Source organism: Serinus canaria, chromosome 3, assembly GCF_022539315.1.
Source record: "Serinus canaria isolate serCan28SL12 chromosome 3, serCan2020, whole genome shotgun sequence".
Taxonomy (NCBI): Eukaryota; Metazoa; Chordata; class Aves; order Passeriformes; family Fringillidae; genus Serinus; species Serinus canaria.
This window is the reverse complement of record NC_066316.1, coordinates 23,159,965-23,175,115: the sequence shown is the minus strand read 5'-3', so window position 1 is coordinate 23,175,115 and position 15,151 is coordinate 23,159,965. Positions and strand designations below refer to the sequence as shown.

The following is a 15,151-nucleotide window of genomic DNA, read 5'->3' as shown; positions in this document are numbered from 1 at the left end:
AAGACCAGAAAGCTTAAGTAATAGCTGCAGTTGTGACAGGCTGAGGCTTTCAAGTGTGCAGTGTATACTGTGACTGCTGAATCAAGTCATCTTTTTTTTAAACTTTCCATTTTGTTCCTTCTCTTGAAGTTAGGAATCAAAAGTTTCCTGTCCTATGAATGACAAGAATCAGAGAATGAATGTATACTTGTAATTAATTTTCAGCAATTAACAATTTGCAAGCAGTTTGAGATTTATTCTTGCCACTGACTAAAGAGCTTTTGGAGAAATAACCAAAGACTTCAAATTCTGAATTTGCAGCTTGGGAGAGGGAAGTCAGAGAAATTTGTTGAGGTTCTTCTTCAGTAGTAAGAATACATTTGCTAACAACAGTTAATGTTTATTAATGAGGAACTGGATTGCTGCTTGAAACTTCTGCTAGACTTTTGGGAAATGTTTTGTTGAAAAGAACTAGTTAAAATGTCAATAAAAGGGATATTATTGTAGGTATCATGTCTTCTATAATTTGAGATTCTATAATGCATGTGGGCTTTATAGGTCAGCTGAAGTTGCTTCTAAAGGAACTTATAAAGTTAACATTTATCTTGATGAGGATTTGTGCTATTTAGGTTTTCGGTCTGATTTTATGCCCATGTCAGCTGTTGTTGGAAATGATAGAGACATTTGGAATCTGGAAGAATTAGCTTCACAATATCATCATGACTCCTTGGAAGAGTGATACCAGGTTCCCAAATGAGTCAGGGCATATTTGAACAATCTGTGGACCCAATTTACACTTCTTGTGAGAGAATCATAAAGGGATGTGCTGATAATTCAAAAGTCTCTCCTCAGTTACCAAGTTACATTGTCATTCTATTGGCTACCTGCCATCCAGTTTTTTGTTTTCTGTGGTATCACTCTTACGTGCTAGGGCAAATGAGAATAGGAACAACTGTGGTGTGATTAGTATGGCAGCATAAAAAAAAGTGGATTTTTTCCGTTTTTAATGCCAATAATGAGGAATTAAAGTGATAAAAATTAGTCATAGAAACTCCCGATAAAGAGGTGATGTATTGAGAATGCATGAAAGATCTAAATTTTTTGGAAGCTTTCAGGGTGGAAATTAAATCATTGCTTCCTGAGCTTTGGATGGCATTCTTCCTTTCCCACCCAAGACAATGGGATTATTGCAGTTCTGTGTCCCTGGATCAAGTTAAATTCCTTGTCAGCTAATTTATGCTAGACAGAGTGCATTTTTCTAATTCCATGTGTTCTGTAATTTTGCTACTCATAAATTCTCAGGCTAGAGAATAACCTGTACAAAGAATGAATAAGACTTTTATTATCTTCAAGGTTCCACTGGTGTTCTCCATTTTTTGGAAAGTAAAAGATCCAAGGTTTAATGTTTTCCAGGATGCTGACCAATTATGTTACAGGTCTTACCTTGGAAATTGAAGTAAATAGGGATCATAAAGGCTGTTCTTCATCTTCTGCTGTTATTTCTCCTTAATCATGAAGCACCTGGTAATGGCTTTAATTTCAGACCATTTGATTGTTACTTCTAACATGTGCAAATTAAGCCTATATTAAGGATGTACATTTCATATTGGGTGATTGAATGGAACTTGTTATTGTGACTAAGTTGCTTTCAGAATTTTCTATGCATTATTCTAAAAATTGACTTCTCATGAACATCGTTCCATAAGACACACAGAACTTTTAATCTCCTTTATAGGGTTGTGACTCTCAAATGAGCATGTCAGAAGTGTCCTGCAGTGAAAGTACCTCCTCTTGTCAGTCTCTGGTACATGGCTCAGCTCCAGAAATCCTCGTTGGCCTCCTCTATAATGCTACAACTGGAAGATTATCAGCAGAAGTGATAAAAGGCAGCCACTTCAAAAACTTGGCAGCGAACAGACCACCCAGTGAGTGAAAATCTTTTTTCATCCTAATGCTTCTTTACTGGTGGGGCTCTCAGTAGCAAGGACTTCAATCTTATCACTTAGTCTTACCCAATCAAAATGAAATAGAGCAATCATCAACTAATCTGTTTCATGTTTTATATTTCTAGTCAGTTGGGAAATAGCAAAAATCTAAAATTCAAAATATTAATTGTAAGTTGACAAGCCTGTTTTAATTTTTCATGATGACTGACTAATAAATTACCTTTATCATAATGATTAATTGCTAAATTACTAATGCCTCACATCACAGGCCAAGAATAAAAAAGCCAGTGTTTAAAGAGAAAGTACATGCCAGTTAATATTAATATAAACATTCTGAACAGTTATTGCTGTTCCTGGAGGGGTTGATGCTGCAGTCTTTAATTGCCTATGTGCCTGTATATATGTGGTAACATATGTAATTTGGGAATGTCAGTAAAGACAAGGAGCAATCACTTGAGGCCTTTGGCATATTTACTGTACAGGAGGAATGTTCACCATAAGAAAGGACTTGAATTGTGTCTTCAAGCATTTGTACAAAAATACATGTCTGAAATATCTGTGAACTTTATATACTTCTTAAGTGGAGCCAGATGGATTGTCACAGGGAGAGAATGTTATTACTGTCTCTAGCTCTTTGATATAGCTTGAGAAAGTTCAATAACAAACTTCTTTTCTTTTTTCCTTTTATTTTTTTCCAAGGATTTTTATTGTTTTTAGTATGGTGTGTCTGATTTATGTAAATGTTAATAAGAAATACCTACCTGTTCCTTTTGATTTTGTCAGGATGCTCAGGGTTTAGCTACTCTTTCTGGTTTTAAGCCTCAGATTAGTATGGCACTAGCAGATTATCTGCTACTGGATTGTGTGTTAGGCTGCCAACATTTTGTAAGTGGTTTGCACATCTCACTTTGTCTTCAGAGTTTAGGAAGTAAGCCAGAGTTGATACTGATGCTCTCTCCTCTTTCTCATTTTCTTGACCCATGTTTGTTCTATTCATAGTTGGCTCACCTTACTCTGCTGTGCTTTCTCTATACTTTTCACACTGATGGAGCCAAACTTTGCTAACATGGCCAGAGAAGGAAGGCAATAGATGAATCTCTAATACTTTTATATAATTGGGCAGCTGCCCCAGAGTCACCTGTTTGGGGATGAAGTGTAGAAACAGATGGAGGAAGCCAAAGAGGTCCAAAGACACTGGAGTGTGGGAAGAAATTAAAGGGAGAGAAGAGATCAACTGTTCCCTTAAAGCAAAACCAGATGCTTGTCTTTCTGGAATCTCAGAGATGGCCAGTTTTTATTCCATATTTAGAGTATGCAGGGCAGGAGGGGTTTAGTACTTGTTTTGAAAACAGAAATGCTCATTCCCCAGTATGTTAATTCCAAAAATGTGCTCAGTGGGCCCATGCTGTGTAGCTAACAGTTGTAAGTGTCACTGGGGTCAAATCTGTTTCAGATTGCAAGAAAGGAGCATAGAGCATGGCACGTAGCCCTGTAAAACCATGTTCTGTCTAACCTTGTTGGAGGGAAGAGCTTCCATGCTACCTTTTGTCCCTGTGAAGGATAGGGGGAAGATTTGATATTCATAATAACAACAGTCCAGTTCTGTTAGGGCAAATGTGGGTTCAGAGTTCTGTTGTTTCTAGAAAGCTGGAAACTAATGAACTTTCTAGGTCTGGTAAAACCATGCACAGAATATTGTGGAATCTAGATTTCCCCTTTGGGCTGTTTCATGCCATCCCCCTCCCCTGCCCCCAGTGGCACCTTTTAAACTGCTGGACATGGGTCTGTGCCACTGCCATATCCTAACTCCCTGTTGCATACATCATGGACATCTGCCAGCCTCAATCTGTGCCATCATTTCTACAAAATGAAAACTAAGGCCCATAGGGATGATGATGATGAAGTGTAATGTCCTGTTCACATTTGTTGTTTGGACTATCGGTGGTCCAGAATCCTGAGAAGTGCTGCAAAGTATATGAAGAGTTCAGTTTTCATTCATGTATCAAGGAACTGTGACAGAAATGGAAGCAATTACTCTTTCCCACATTTCTGTAGTCTAGGGCTTGGGAATTTAGGAATTTTTGTGAAGTGCTTCTGTAGCAAATATGAACTGAATACGAAATTTCTACTTCTCTACTAGTGCATGCTCCTCTACTGCATATTTATATTACATAGTAACTCATTTAGCAATTGAGTACAGGCAAATGGGCCAAATCCTGCAGGCAGTAACAGTGGATGTGTCATCTTTGTTTCTCTGTGTGACAGTTAATATTTTGCCTGAGAAAAAGATGCTTCTCAGCTTTCCTTGAGGTTTAGTTGAAACAGGGTATGAGCTTTTGCATATTAAATGCATGTGTGTACATGCATGCACACACACATTTAATCCATAAATATGTGGATTTTAATAAGCAAGGTCTTTACATCCTTAGTAGAGACCCATTGCTGAATTTTAGATATAAGTGTTCCTCAGCTCTTTTTAGAGATTACATCAGAGTCATTCTTATGCCCCAGTTCATCACTACTCAAGAACTGAAGTATTACAATCAAATATCTGTAACTAGAAAAGCTAAGGGCAAAACCAGCTTGGTTTTCAGTTCAATTATTTTTCATTTTATTGCTTTTAATATATGAAGTTTAATTACTTTAATGTGCAGTTTTTCTAAATATGCTGGAGTTTGCATGAAAAAGCATAAGGTTTGATAAGGATGTAGTGATTTTTACCCAATCTGCTATAACTTAATCATTTGCAGGATTCTTGCTATGGTAAGTGTGGCTTAGAATCCAGTGTCTATTAGTCCTAAGATAACCCATTAAGTAAGCAATATATTTTTTGTTAAAGATAACACAAAAACTGCACAAAATTTCCATTTCATCAAATTTTTGCCTAACAATCCTTTTGTTCAGTCCTTTTTCTGATCTATGCTACTAAGTTTTCATGTTCTTCCACTCCAGTGAGTAGTTTTTCCTCTTAAACTTTAACCTTTGATCCTCTCTCACCCAACTATTGACATCTGGTCATTATTTCTTTTACTGCTTTCCACCCCCTGTTGTCAGACGGACTGTTCTGTTGTCTAAAACACTTGATAGGTGGACAGGTTTATATAATCCGAGGTGAGTTCCTGTGGAAACTAATTGGGTGTTGTCTTTTTCATGCAAAAGAATCCTGCCAGCAGTAAAATATCCACAGCTGCCTACCATGCCAGTTTATAAAAGTATATGTTTATTTTTTGTGGCACTCTTGAATGCAAAAGTTGCATTTATCTCTGATTATGGATGTTGGGGTTTCAGTGTACCTGCAAAGTGAAAATACTCAATGTGCTTTTTTTAACATAAACTCCAACCTTTAATGGATCCATTAATTATCCATATTATCCATTAATATGAAAAGATAGGAATAAAAATTAAATATGAGATTGTTTTTACAATTTCATATTTCCTATCATTAGTAACTGCATGAAATGTGCATCCTTCTGCAGGAGCACGGTTTGGTGCTTTTAGTCCAATGAAAATAGATATTTAAAAATAAGGTTTTATACCCAAATGCTAACACATAATGTGCACTTGCTACATTACTTGCATCAGCTTCTTAAATGTATTCTTAAAAGCACCATTCAAGCTACTTTTTGAACAATCACCTTGAATTATGCAAAAAACTTGCTTTTCTTAAAACATGCAGTAAATGTATTCCTTCATGAATCTAGGAAATAATAGGGTTTTTTTTTATTCTGTAAACTGCCATCTTTGAATGCACTTTGCTACATTTTGGTTTTCAAGATAAATAAAACTGAAAAGCCCAAAACGAGAACCACATCCATGCAGAGATTATTCTTAAGCATTTTATCCTGGCTGTTTTGATATCATCGCTGCATTTTGACATCATTTTTTTCCCCTCTTCATTAATTGCCTTTATTGCACCTTGTTTATCCATACTCTTTGAAATTTCAGTGGTATGCTTACAGTGTTGTGGCTAGTTGGAGCTTGCTAAGTGTTAATGCAATTTAAGTTTTTTTTAGACTAAACAAGGGGGGGTGAATGGGAAGAGGATTATGAGGTATACCTTTAACTTAACCCATGTACATAGTGCTGGAGCTAGTTCATTTGTTGGTGTGTTGGTAATATTTTGTTTCCTCGTCATCTCTCCATGTGTGCAGCCATCCTGGTATACACCATATCCTTGTTCTCTGTAAATGCCTCATTCTCCACATCTTTGGCTCCAAGCTCTCTGACGTTCCACCATGTGACTTCTTTTGTAGATACATATGTTAAGTTAACGCTGCTGAACTCGATGGGGCAGGAGATGTCCAAGTGCAAAACTTCCATCCGCCGAGGGCAGCCCAACCCGGTGTACAAGGAGACGTTCGTTTTCCAGGTGGCACTGTTCCAGCTCTCGGACGTGACGCTCATCCTCTCCGTGTACAATAAGCGCAGCATGAAGCGGAAAGAGATGATAGGCTGGATTTCCTTAGGTCTCAACAGCTCAGGAGAAGATGAACTCAACCACTGGACTGAAATGAAGGAATCTAAAGGACAGCAAGTCTGTAGATGGCATACTCTGCTGGAATCCTAATGGATGGTAGAAAGCGCAGCCGTGGTTCTGAGGGAGCTTGTTCTCCTGGGAAGACGATCATCTCTGGTCGCAATCAGCAGATTCGTTGTGGCAGTAAAAAGGGGAAATTGCAGTCAACATTCCATTGGAAAGGATGCACAACCTGCAAAATGGTGGGATTTAATACAGAGTCTTCACTTGGTGTCATGAACTTCCTTGTGTCAGAGGATCCTTGCTGTACACAGATACGATAGCGGTCCCTTCCCCGTCCACCTGATGCTGTATTTGTTTGGGTTTGTTTTGTGGTTTTCAATTCAGAAACATTTTGTGCGAGGTTCTCCAAATTAATGTAAGCTCCTCCTTGTGTACCTTTTGTATTGCTTTAATACTGTAGCTTTTGACCAGCCTGCATTCAGATTAAAGGTCAATAGTTGGCACTTTCAGAAAAAGTTAATGGTCTGTAAAGCAAAAGCAAAAAAAAGAAAAACCACTGGTGAAAGAACACTTAATAATACAGCAAATAGAAATATACTGTTGTTTTGCACTGAGTTTCTTTCCAGGAGCTTGGTAAAGTAAGTTTTCATTTTTTGATATGCAATCAGTTTGAAAAATACTGGCATTTGGGCATCAGGTGAATTTTGTGACATCAAACTAATGTTTCTTCAGTCTGTGACAGGAACAAGCTCTATATATGGCAAAAATTGGGGTTTTCCCTCTTGCCTGTACTTCTGCCTAATCCAAAGAGACCAGACCATTCGTTTGGTCCCTTCCAAAACTCCTTAGACAGGTTGTACTGTAAGACTATGTAACTTTCTGTTGAAAGCACTTCCTCTACTCGTGTATTCCAATGTAGGAAGCTCATAGAGCACGACTTTACTAAAATATATTTTCATTAAGCAAATTGATAGAGGTTTCTTTAAAATGTCAGCAGTTGGAAGTTAGGTTGAAGGACTGTGAAGGAAGTAGCAGCAGTTGAACTACTCTGGCTGAATGCAAAATACTGTGGCTTTGCTTGAGACAGGTATCTTGTGAGCTGTGTTAGGCATTACCATATGCTGTTTGTTGGAAGTAGAGAGCAGACCAGGGGCTTTTACCTTTCTTCTTGAAGAAGAGAACATCAGTAAGTTATTTTTCTAGTGATTTGCCAGCAATTGAACAAATGTTCACACACAAAATAGAAGTTTGCTTTGCTTATGTTCAGGTTGGGAAACACAGCTTATTAATGATGCAGTTGAGAAGCTGCAGTATCACCAGATAAACACTCCTTGCATCCACCAAAATTGAGGAAAAATCAGTGCTTCTGAGGTTCCTATTTGTCCCAAAGCCTTCAGCTGGACTCACACTAATTTATTGACTGCTGAATCCAATTCATGTTACTAAAATTATAAATTACTGAGTAAATGTATTTTTAAAAAGCCTCCCAATTTAAATATTCTTTTTGCTTGTAATTACAAGTTTTGTTTAATTTTAATTGTTCCTGTAAAGAAAACAAGTAATTTCTTTTTTCTTATAAATGGTGGCAATGTCTTACTAATATGAGACCTCACTGACTGTTGTAGCCCTTGGTGGGTAGAAGAGTAAAGTGTTGGATTTTGTTGAGACAATTAGTGTTAGTCTCAAGTGTTCTCATTAGGACAGATGTGTTCCTCTTGAATTCCTTTATAATACCTTTGAACAATCCTGACTTTGGGGCATACAGACAGTCAAGTACAATGAGACTGGGGATGGTGCATGTGCTGTAATAAAGATATTTCACATGGTTCTCAAATTATCACCCTATTTAACAATTTCATTAAGTCCTTTTTAAAGGATTTTGTAATTCCATGTCCTGTTTTTTTTGGTGTAGTTAGAGTGATTTATTTGCAGAGCCAGGCTTTCAGTTTTTGTTGATTTAAAGACTTAAACATTATTACAGACCTTTGGTTTTTGGGTTTTTTCCCTCCTGATATTGCACTGCTGCTTCATTTACAGAAGCTTTATTTACTAAATACAAATAATGCAAAAACTTTCTTTAAACAGGAATGGTCTTGCAGTTATACAATACAAGTTGTCTCTCTCAGTCATTTTTGTTAGTCGAGTTTGAGAAATGTAATGTTGAGTGTAGAATTTAATGCAAAATCAGCATTAATTTAATATGCATAAGGAAAAAGCTCAGATTTTCACAATCTTTTCAGCTTTCCATATAACAGAAGCAATGACATAGAAGCTGTTGTGAAGCAGTTCTTCATTGGATGTGGAGGTAGTTTTATCTATTCTGTTTGTGGATATTTAAGATGCTCTTTCCTAAAACTGAAAATTGTCTCTTGATGGTTGTCTCTTTGTACAGGTTTTGTTATTTAAAATAATGTACAATTTTGAACAGCAAGAACTGGGTCAGGTAATTCCAGTGGAGAACATACTTAACATCATCACTGAACAAATGAAGAAGTCAGTTTGGAAGGTGCAGCAAATAACCTCTTACAGAACCAAACTAAACAAAACTGTGTCATGATGTGGGTTTCTGTTTGTAGGTTACATTGCTTCAGCTTTGCATTTCACCACTTAGATTTCCAAGGCACTGAAATCTTAATTTAGACACAACAGAGATTTATGATACTCTGTGTTGGGCTCATTTGGGAAGAGGAATCTCTCTCTAGGACTTTTCCTAAAGTATTCAGGACCAGTTTGTGCTTCAGAGAAGTAGGAGTGGTTTACTTGGATTTATACTGTACAGAGGGTAGAAACTGAATGTTCAAAGAATGGAAATGAATGTTTAATTTTGACACAGTAGAGCATGGATTTGCTGTGCAAAACCAGTCACACCAATAATTGGATTCACCTTGGGATTTTTGTGAGTTAATTGTAGTACCAATAGCTGTCATGTTGGTTTTTTCTTCCTAGAACCTATTCTTATGATTTGATTTGTTTGTAATTTTGTTTTTCATTGCTTATGCAAACCTACACCTTTGTATTTGATATCTGCCTTCGTCTATCGTGGGTTTCTTAAACCCTACATAAGGGCTTGCACACACAGTGTGGTTTTGTGCATTCAGTTAGGTCTTAAGCATGGAAGAGAATTGCTGAAGAACAAAGTATCAGTAACAAATTAGAGGCACTTATATTTTCCCCAGAGTTAGCTGTGTTTTTTTGATAGCTTTTTGTTGTTTGCCTTTGTTCAAAAGTACAGTAAGTACTTGAAAAAAATGTATCAAATTAGTTACTTTTCTGTGTGCCAGCAAACCGTGTAGAAATTGCAGATCTTGAATTGAATCTGTTTCCTGTCAGTGTAGCCTTAAATAATTGTAGAACAGTGACGTTCGTGCAGATTCTCTTCTTGGAAGTATTGCATCCTTTCTGTATAATCTGTTTGGTTTAGTGCTTAGAACATTTTACATAGGTTGTCCTAAAGTATTAGAAATGTGAAAAAGTTGGTCATTTCCTTTCTGCTAAGGGCAGGGCTGTGAAGGGCAGGACAGGCAAGCGTGGAATCGGTGCACCCAAGGAGGAGAGGTTGTGCAGCACCTGCAGGACATCACTGTCTCCCATGCTGTGGAGCAGGAAGGCAGCAGAGCTGCTCCTGCTCAGCCAGGGGGCACAGGACACCAGGGCAGCACTGGGAAGATGCAAAGCTTGGTCCTTGTGCTGCTGTCTCATGCTCAGGATGTGAGATGTCCACACTGTAGCTGCATGGTGAGCTCTGACTGCACAGGCAGAAGCAAGGCAAGGTGTAAGCTCTGCTATGGCAGAAATTTGACAATTTCTAAATGAAATGGAAGGAACTAAACTCATTAATAATTAGATTTGGAAATTTGGGGAGCCCTTGGAATGAACATTTGTTCTTTTGTGGGAGCTATACATTGTTATCAATTTAGAAAATACTTGAGCTGAAAACAAGATTTTATGTCATTCACCACTGGAAATTCTTTTACCTGTAAATTTTTCAAAGACTTTTGATGGCAGGTGCAGTGTCAGTATCAGTACCTTCCCATTTTCACACCTTTGGAGCAATTCTTTTGTTGTCTAAAATTTGTGTTTGCAGTGTTCTTGATGTAGTCTCTTTTCTCCCCAGTGGCTCACTGCTGCAAACTCCCCATGCCCTGAAAAGCTGCCTGTGGCAGTCACTGGACCTTAGAGGTAAGGGATGCTGTACTTTAGGTACTGGTGCAAAATTTGTGTCACCTCTCCAACTCCCAAAGATTTCTGAAATGCAAACCATCAGCTTTAATATAGCAAACCAGAAGAAGAGAACTTCTTTGAGGGAGACATTTTCATGTAGGAATTGGGTACAGATCACAATTGAGTACAGATCTCTTACACATCCCAATTCTAACAAAAAGTCTGGGGTAAGATCAGGGAATGAGGTTTGAGGGCAGGCCTTCTGGCCTGAGCTGTTCCAGCTTGAAACTAACAACAGAATGCCCTTTCACTGAACTCAGAATTGTACTGAGCCCTCTATTTATGACACTTTTCTGGAGGAAAAAAACTGTCCTGTTTATAGTAGTCTTTAAAATTCTGGCTTGTCACTTGGTTGTAAGGCAGACTGACTTCCTTCTGACGCTGAATTCTCAGTAACAGGTAAACATCCTTTTAATTTTCCCACTGATGTGCATGCCTGCCTGCCATTAATGTCAGTGAGAGGAGCCCACGGGCTTCAAAAGGAGAGCAGACCTCACCCTGAAGGTGTGAAGAGCAATAGGATTGGTGGGTTAGAGGGGTGGTACAGCCTGGCACCTGCAACACAGTGAAATATGATTTCAATTATGAATGGAGGCAAAAAACCAAACTTCCAGATACTGTCACAAACTTGTTATTTAATCATTATCTCTTGATTTTGTTTCTTCTTTTCCTCAGCTTTTGAAATATTGTTTTAAAACTTGTTATTAAAAATGTTAAAGCAGTCCCTAAATATCTTGATCATTTTAACTGGAATAAGCAATGTTTATTGTTAGAAGGAGCCATCAGGAATGTTCTGGTTTTTTGGTCTCTAACTCAACTGCTAGATTTTGTAGTACATCACAGCTGGATTTCAGACTGCTTTGTTCTGATGGTGAGGGAAGAGTCACAGGAGCATTTCCTTGTCAGTGAATCACCAACACACATCGAAGAGATGTCATCTGAGAGCAAGAGCATTAAAATAAGAGATGGCTCCTTACAGTAGCAGCAACAGTGACTCATATTCCTCTCTTGGAGCCCTGTGGCCCTTGGAGGGCCCTGCTCTGACAAACTGTGACATGTGAGTTGTGGAGTTCACACATTCAGGGCAGTGCTGGTCTCTGTGGACATTGTGTGGCTTCTAAACCAGTGTATTTTACAGAGGGTAGATGGGTTTTTATTTGCCTTGGGTGAGTAGGGCAAGTGCCAACTGTCCTACAGTGACACGGATTAGTTTAGCCTTAAGAACTTATCACTGCCCCTCCTTAAATCCAAGCAGGGTTTCTTCCTTTCTGCAGACTATGCAGAAATCTTATGCATGAGTATCTGCTTATATTATGTCTACCTGAATATGGCACAATTATTAGTGCTGGCAAGCTTAGTTCCTGTGTGGTGTGACTGAAGTAATGGATGGGCCTGGTACATGCTCAGTCAGGTTTTGCTGGATCAAATTTTGCTGTTCAAGCTTATGCTGGATGGATATAGATACATGGTCCTTATGCTGAGGAATGGGCCAGGATCAGGAAAGTGGCTGGTACTGCTCCTGTAGGAATGAAGGTCAGGAGACAGCTCTGCCCAGACAAAGGGCAAAGCTGTCTTATAGCAAGAAGGATTAATTCATTTCCTTGGAAGCATCTACTGGTTGAGCTGGCATAAAGGCCCTACTCAGGAGAGCAGAAGCAGTAATACCATACCACTGAAGGAATACCTCATGGACATTCAGGGATGTAATTATTGTCATCATTTTCTCTCTTGTATCTGGGAACAAGAGTCTTGCCCATTGTATCCACATAATATTTTTCTGTGTTTTGCAAACCCCGTGGACACTGACTGCATGCTGAGGGTCTAAAGTGGATTGCTTTTTAACTTTTGGTTCATTTCCAGAGCATGAATTTGAATGATTTTACAGAATTAACTAGGAGCATTATCATAGCTTTGAGATGTAATCTCTAGGCCACAGGACAAGCAAGGAGCAGGGCTTTGAGCCGGTTTTGATTGTCGATTTTGCAAATGGCTTATTATGACATTTAAAGAAAATTTCTAAGCAGTTGAATGTATTAGGGAATATTTACAAAAAAGGACACAGAGCAATGATCTTTTTTTACTATACAGCTAGTTTGCTGTCCTTTCCAGTAAACCACAAGGTTCATTAGTGCTCGGTACTGTTTCGTTTACGATAAATGTTTTTAATGTGATTTTCATGACAAAGTGTAATTAGTGAAACCTTTTATTCAATTTTTCCCTTTATTTGCTTTTTCTAAGGAGAGATTTCTCCTTATATAGTATATATACTTTCTTACAGAGCTTTCTTACCTATTTTTATATAAGATGATTTAACAATGTAAAATAAATGCTCTATGAGCAAACTATATCACTGTTAACGCAATCAAAAGTGCTAATATAATGACTAAGGGCCTGAACCTTCTGCCTTTTACTCAGGTCCTGGTTTAACCAGATGTCTTTCATGCTGTGTAGGACCTTTCCCTGTAAGCACTTCCATCTAATCCTGGGGATGTCTCAGAGAAAGGCGCTATTAACATGAATAACAGTGGTAAAACTGAGCCTCCTCTCCATTCTTAGTGGAACATCTGTCATGAGTAAAGGCTGCTGGCTCTGTCCCAAAATAAAGTTTTAGATTATAGTTCCCTTGATCTTCAGTGATTTTGAACTTGTTTTTCTGGTGGCTATAAGCTAATAACTGATCTTAGTGAATACAAATACTGAATTGTGCTGTTACCAGCAAGATTATTAAAATGTGTTCCACATTTTAATTCATTCTTTCATTGGGATATAAGGAGTTGGATTTGGGAAGCATTATATTGCATAGAGATAGCACACATTCACCACATTTCTAAAAGGTATGAAATATACAGTATGTAGCATTTTCTTGCATACTTTTATACTGCCTGTACGTCACCGATGCACTCGGTGCCTTCTTTCTTTTGTATGAAACTTAATCTGTAGAGAAACTGAAGTTTTGGTGTGTAAGCAATGTCACTGCAACCCAAGAGATGTCTTAAACTGATTATTCCTAGGCCAGGAGGTTTCAAAAGGCAGTTCAATTTAACACAATGCATTTCTTTGAATTTGAAATTTTCCCCTTTCCTTCCTCTCCCCCCACCCCCTGTCCAAAAACTTCCTCCTATGGCTGTTTATTCTTAATTGATTCCTGTGTCTGATGTAAGTCACATGGTGTTAACCAAAGAACCAAGCCTGTTTCTAATTATTTGGACAAATAATGTTTGGACTTGCAATTACTTAAACACAAAAATGATATGATGGATCTCTGTTAACAAATATAACATAGGCTTCTGTAAATGTGACTCCCAGCTGAGAATTCCAAATACCTCTTTTCTGACTGGATGTGCATTGTTGTATCAGTAGCAAAGTGTTTGGGTTGTGTTTCTTGGTGCATTTTAGTCAAAATTGTATCACAAACAAAAGTATCAGTCAGTGAGTGCTGTCGGATTAGCTTGGTTTACCATGTTCTACCTATATTTGAAGTGTGCTGCTTTAAGAACAGATTTGGCTTTCCTGTGTCTGAAGTCCTGATGTTGTACAATAATTACCTGGTGTATGCTGGTCTCACAGGAACAGACTGATGCTGCATCATATGTACCTTTCCTACCAGTGCCCCTTCATTGTACAACTTCTGTAATATAACACAGTTTTCAACTACTGTTTCAATCTGAAATTCCTTAAATTTTAATGCATGTATAGCCTTAAACATCTAAGACACCAAGCACAGTTTTAACGGGAATAAGTTATATTTGCAGGTCCTGTTTGTCTCAGAAGTCATAGAATTATTTTTATATATCAAAGATTGTAGAAAATGGGTACATTGCAGTTGTGTTATCAACCATGCTCCTAATTATATGCACACACAAAAAAAGGCATTTTTGCTAAATGTTTTAGAGGTGAAGTATCAGTGCTTTTTTCCTTTCTTGAATTTGTATTTGTGTTCATACTTTTGTTTCTGTACAGAACCTTGGTGCCCTTAACTAATACCTGTGACTAAATTCACACAGATTTTCAGTATTCCTTGAGCTGCTTTTCTTTTTTTGTTCCTTTTTTTAAACTGAATAAGCAGTAATTAAAATTCCCCTAAAAAATTCCCTTTATATATATTTTTTTTTACATTTTGACAGTAACATAATTAGAGCAAATGACTGTTTGCAGCTGTTTATGCAGCTTAATAAAGCCTGAGAACTTTGTTTGAAACTGTCATTATAATCCAGATGAAGACATAAGTTTCATTGCATTTCAGTCCACATCAGGTGAGAGCAGGAGCTCTGGCGATGAGTGTGCAGATCTGCACATGGTGTGTCAGACTCTGAGTCCCCAGAGGGATTTATAATTAAGTGTCACATTGTATCTACAGTATCTCCAGTTGAGTGTTGTCAGATACTTGTTGTTTTGGTTTCTTTCTTATTACCTAGAAAAAAGCTACTTTTATCATTTTTGTGCTGCTGTATATTAATCTTGAGTGTTTCCAGTGTGCGAAATCAGTTTAATGTTGTCAGTTCTCTTTCTGTAAAAAAACCCTGGA

The 15,151-nt window shown here is 37.8% G+C and overlaps 1 protein-coding gene across 4 annotated transcripts in view; it reads left to right on the top strand.

The window, feature by feature from the left end:
• SYT14 (synaptotagmin 14) overlaps positions 1–14,588 on the top strand; it is an 87,122-nt gene extending 72,534 nt beyond the window's left edge. For all 4 annotated transcript variants that reach the window (XM_050972544.1, XM_050972543.1, XM_030235530.2 and 1 more), the window contains 2 exons: positions 1,715–1,904; positions 6,179–14,588. In XM_050972544.1, coding sequence (XP_050828501.1) covers positions 1,715–1,904; positions 6,179–6,492 — 504 coding nt within the window. In that variant the 3' untranslated portion in view covers positions 6,493–14,588. The remainder of the gene's footprint in view (positions 1–1,714; positions 1,905–6,178) is intronic.
• The last annotated feature ends 563 nt before the right edge of the window (positions 14,589–15,151 follow it).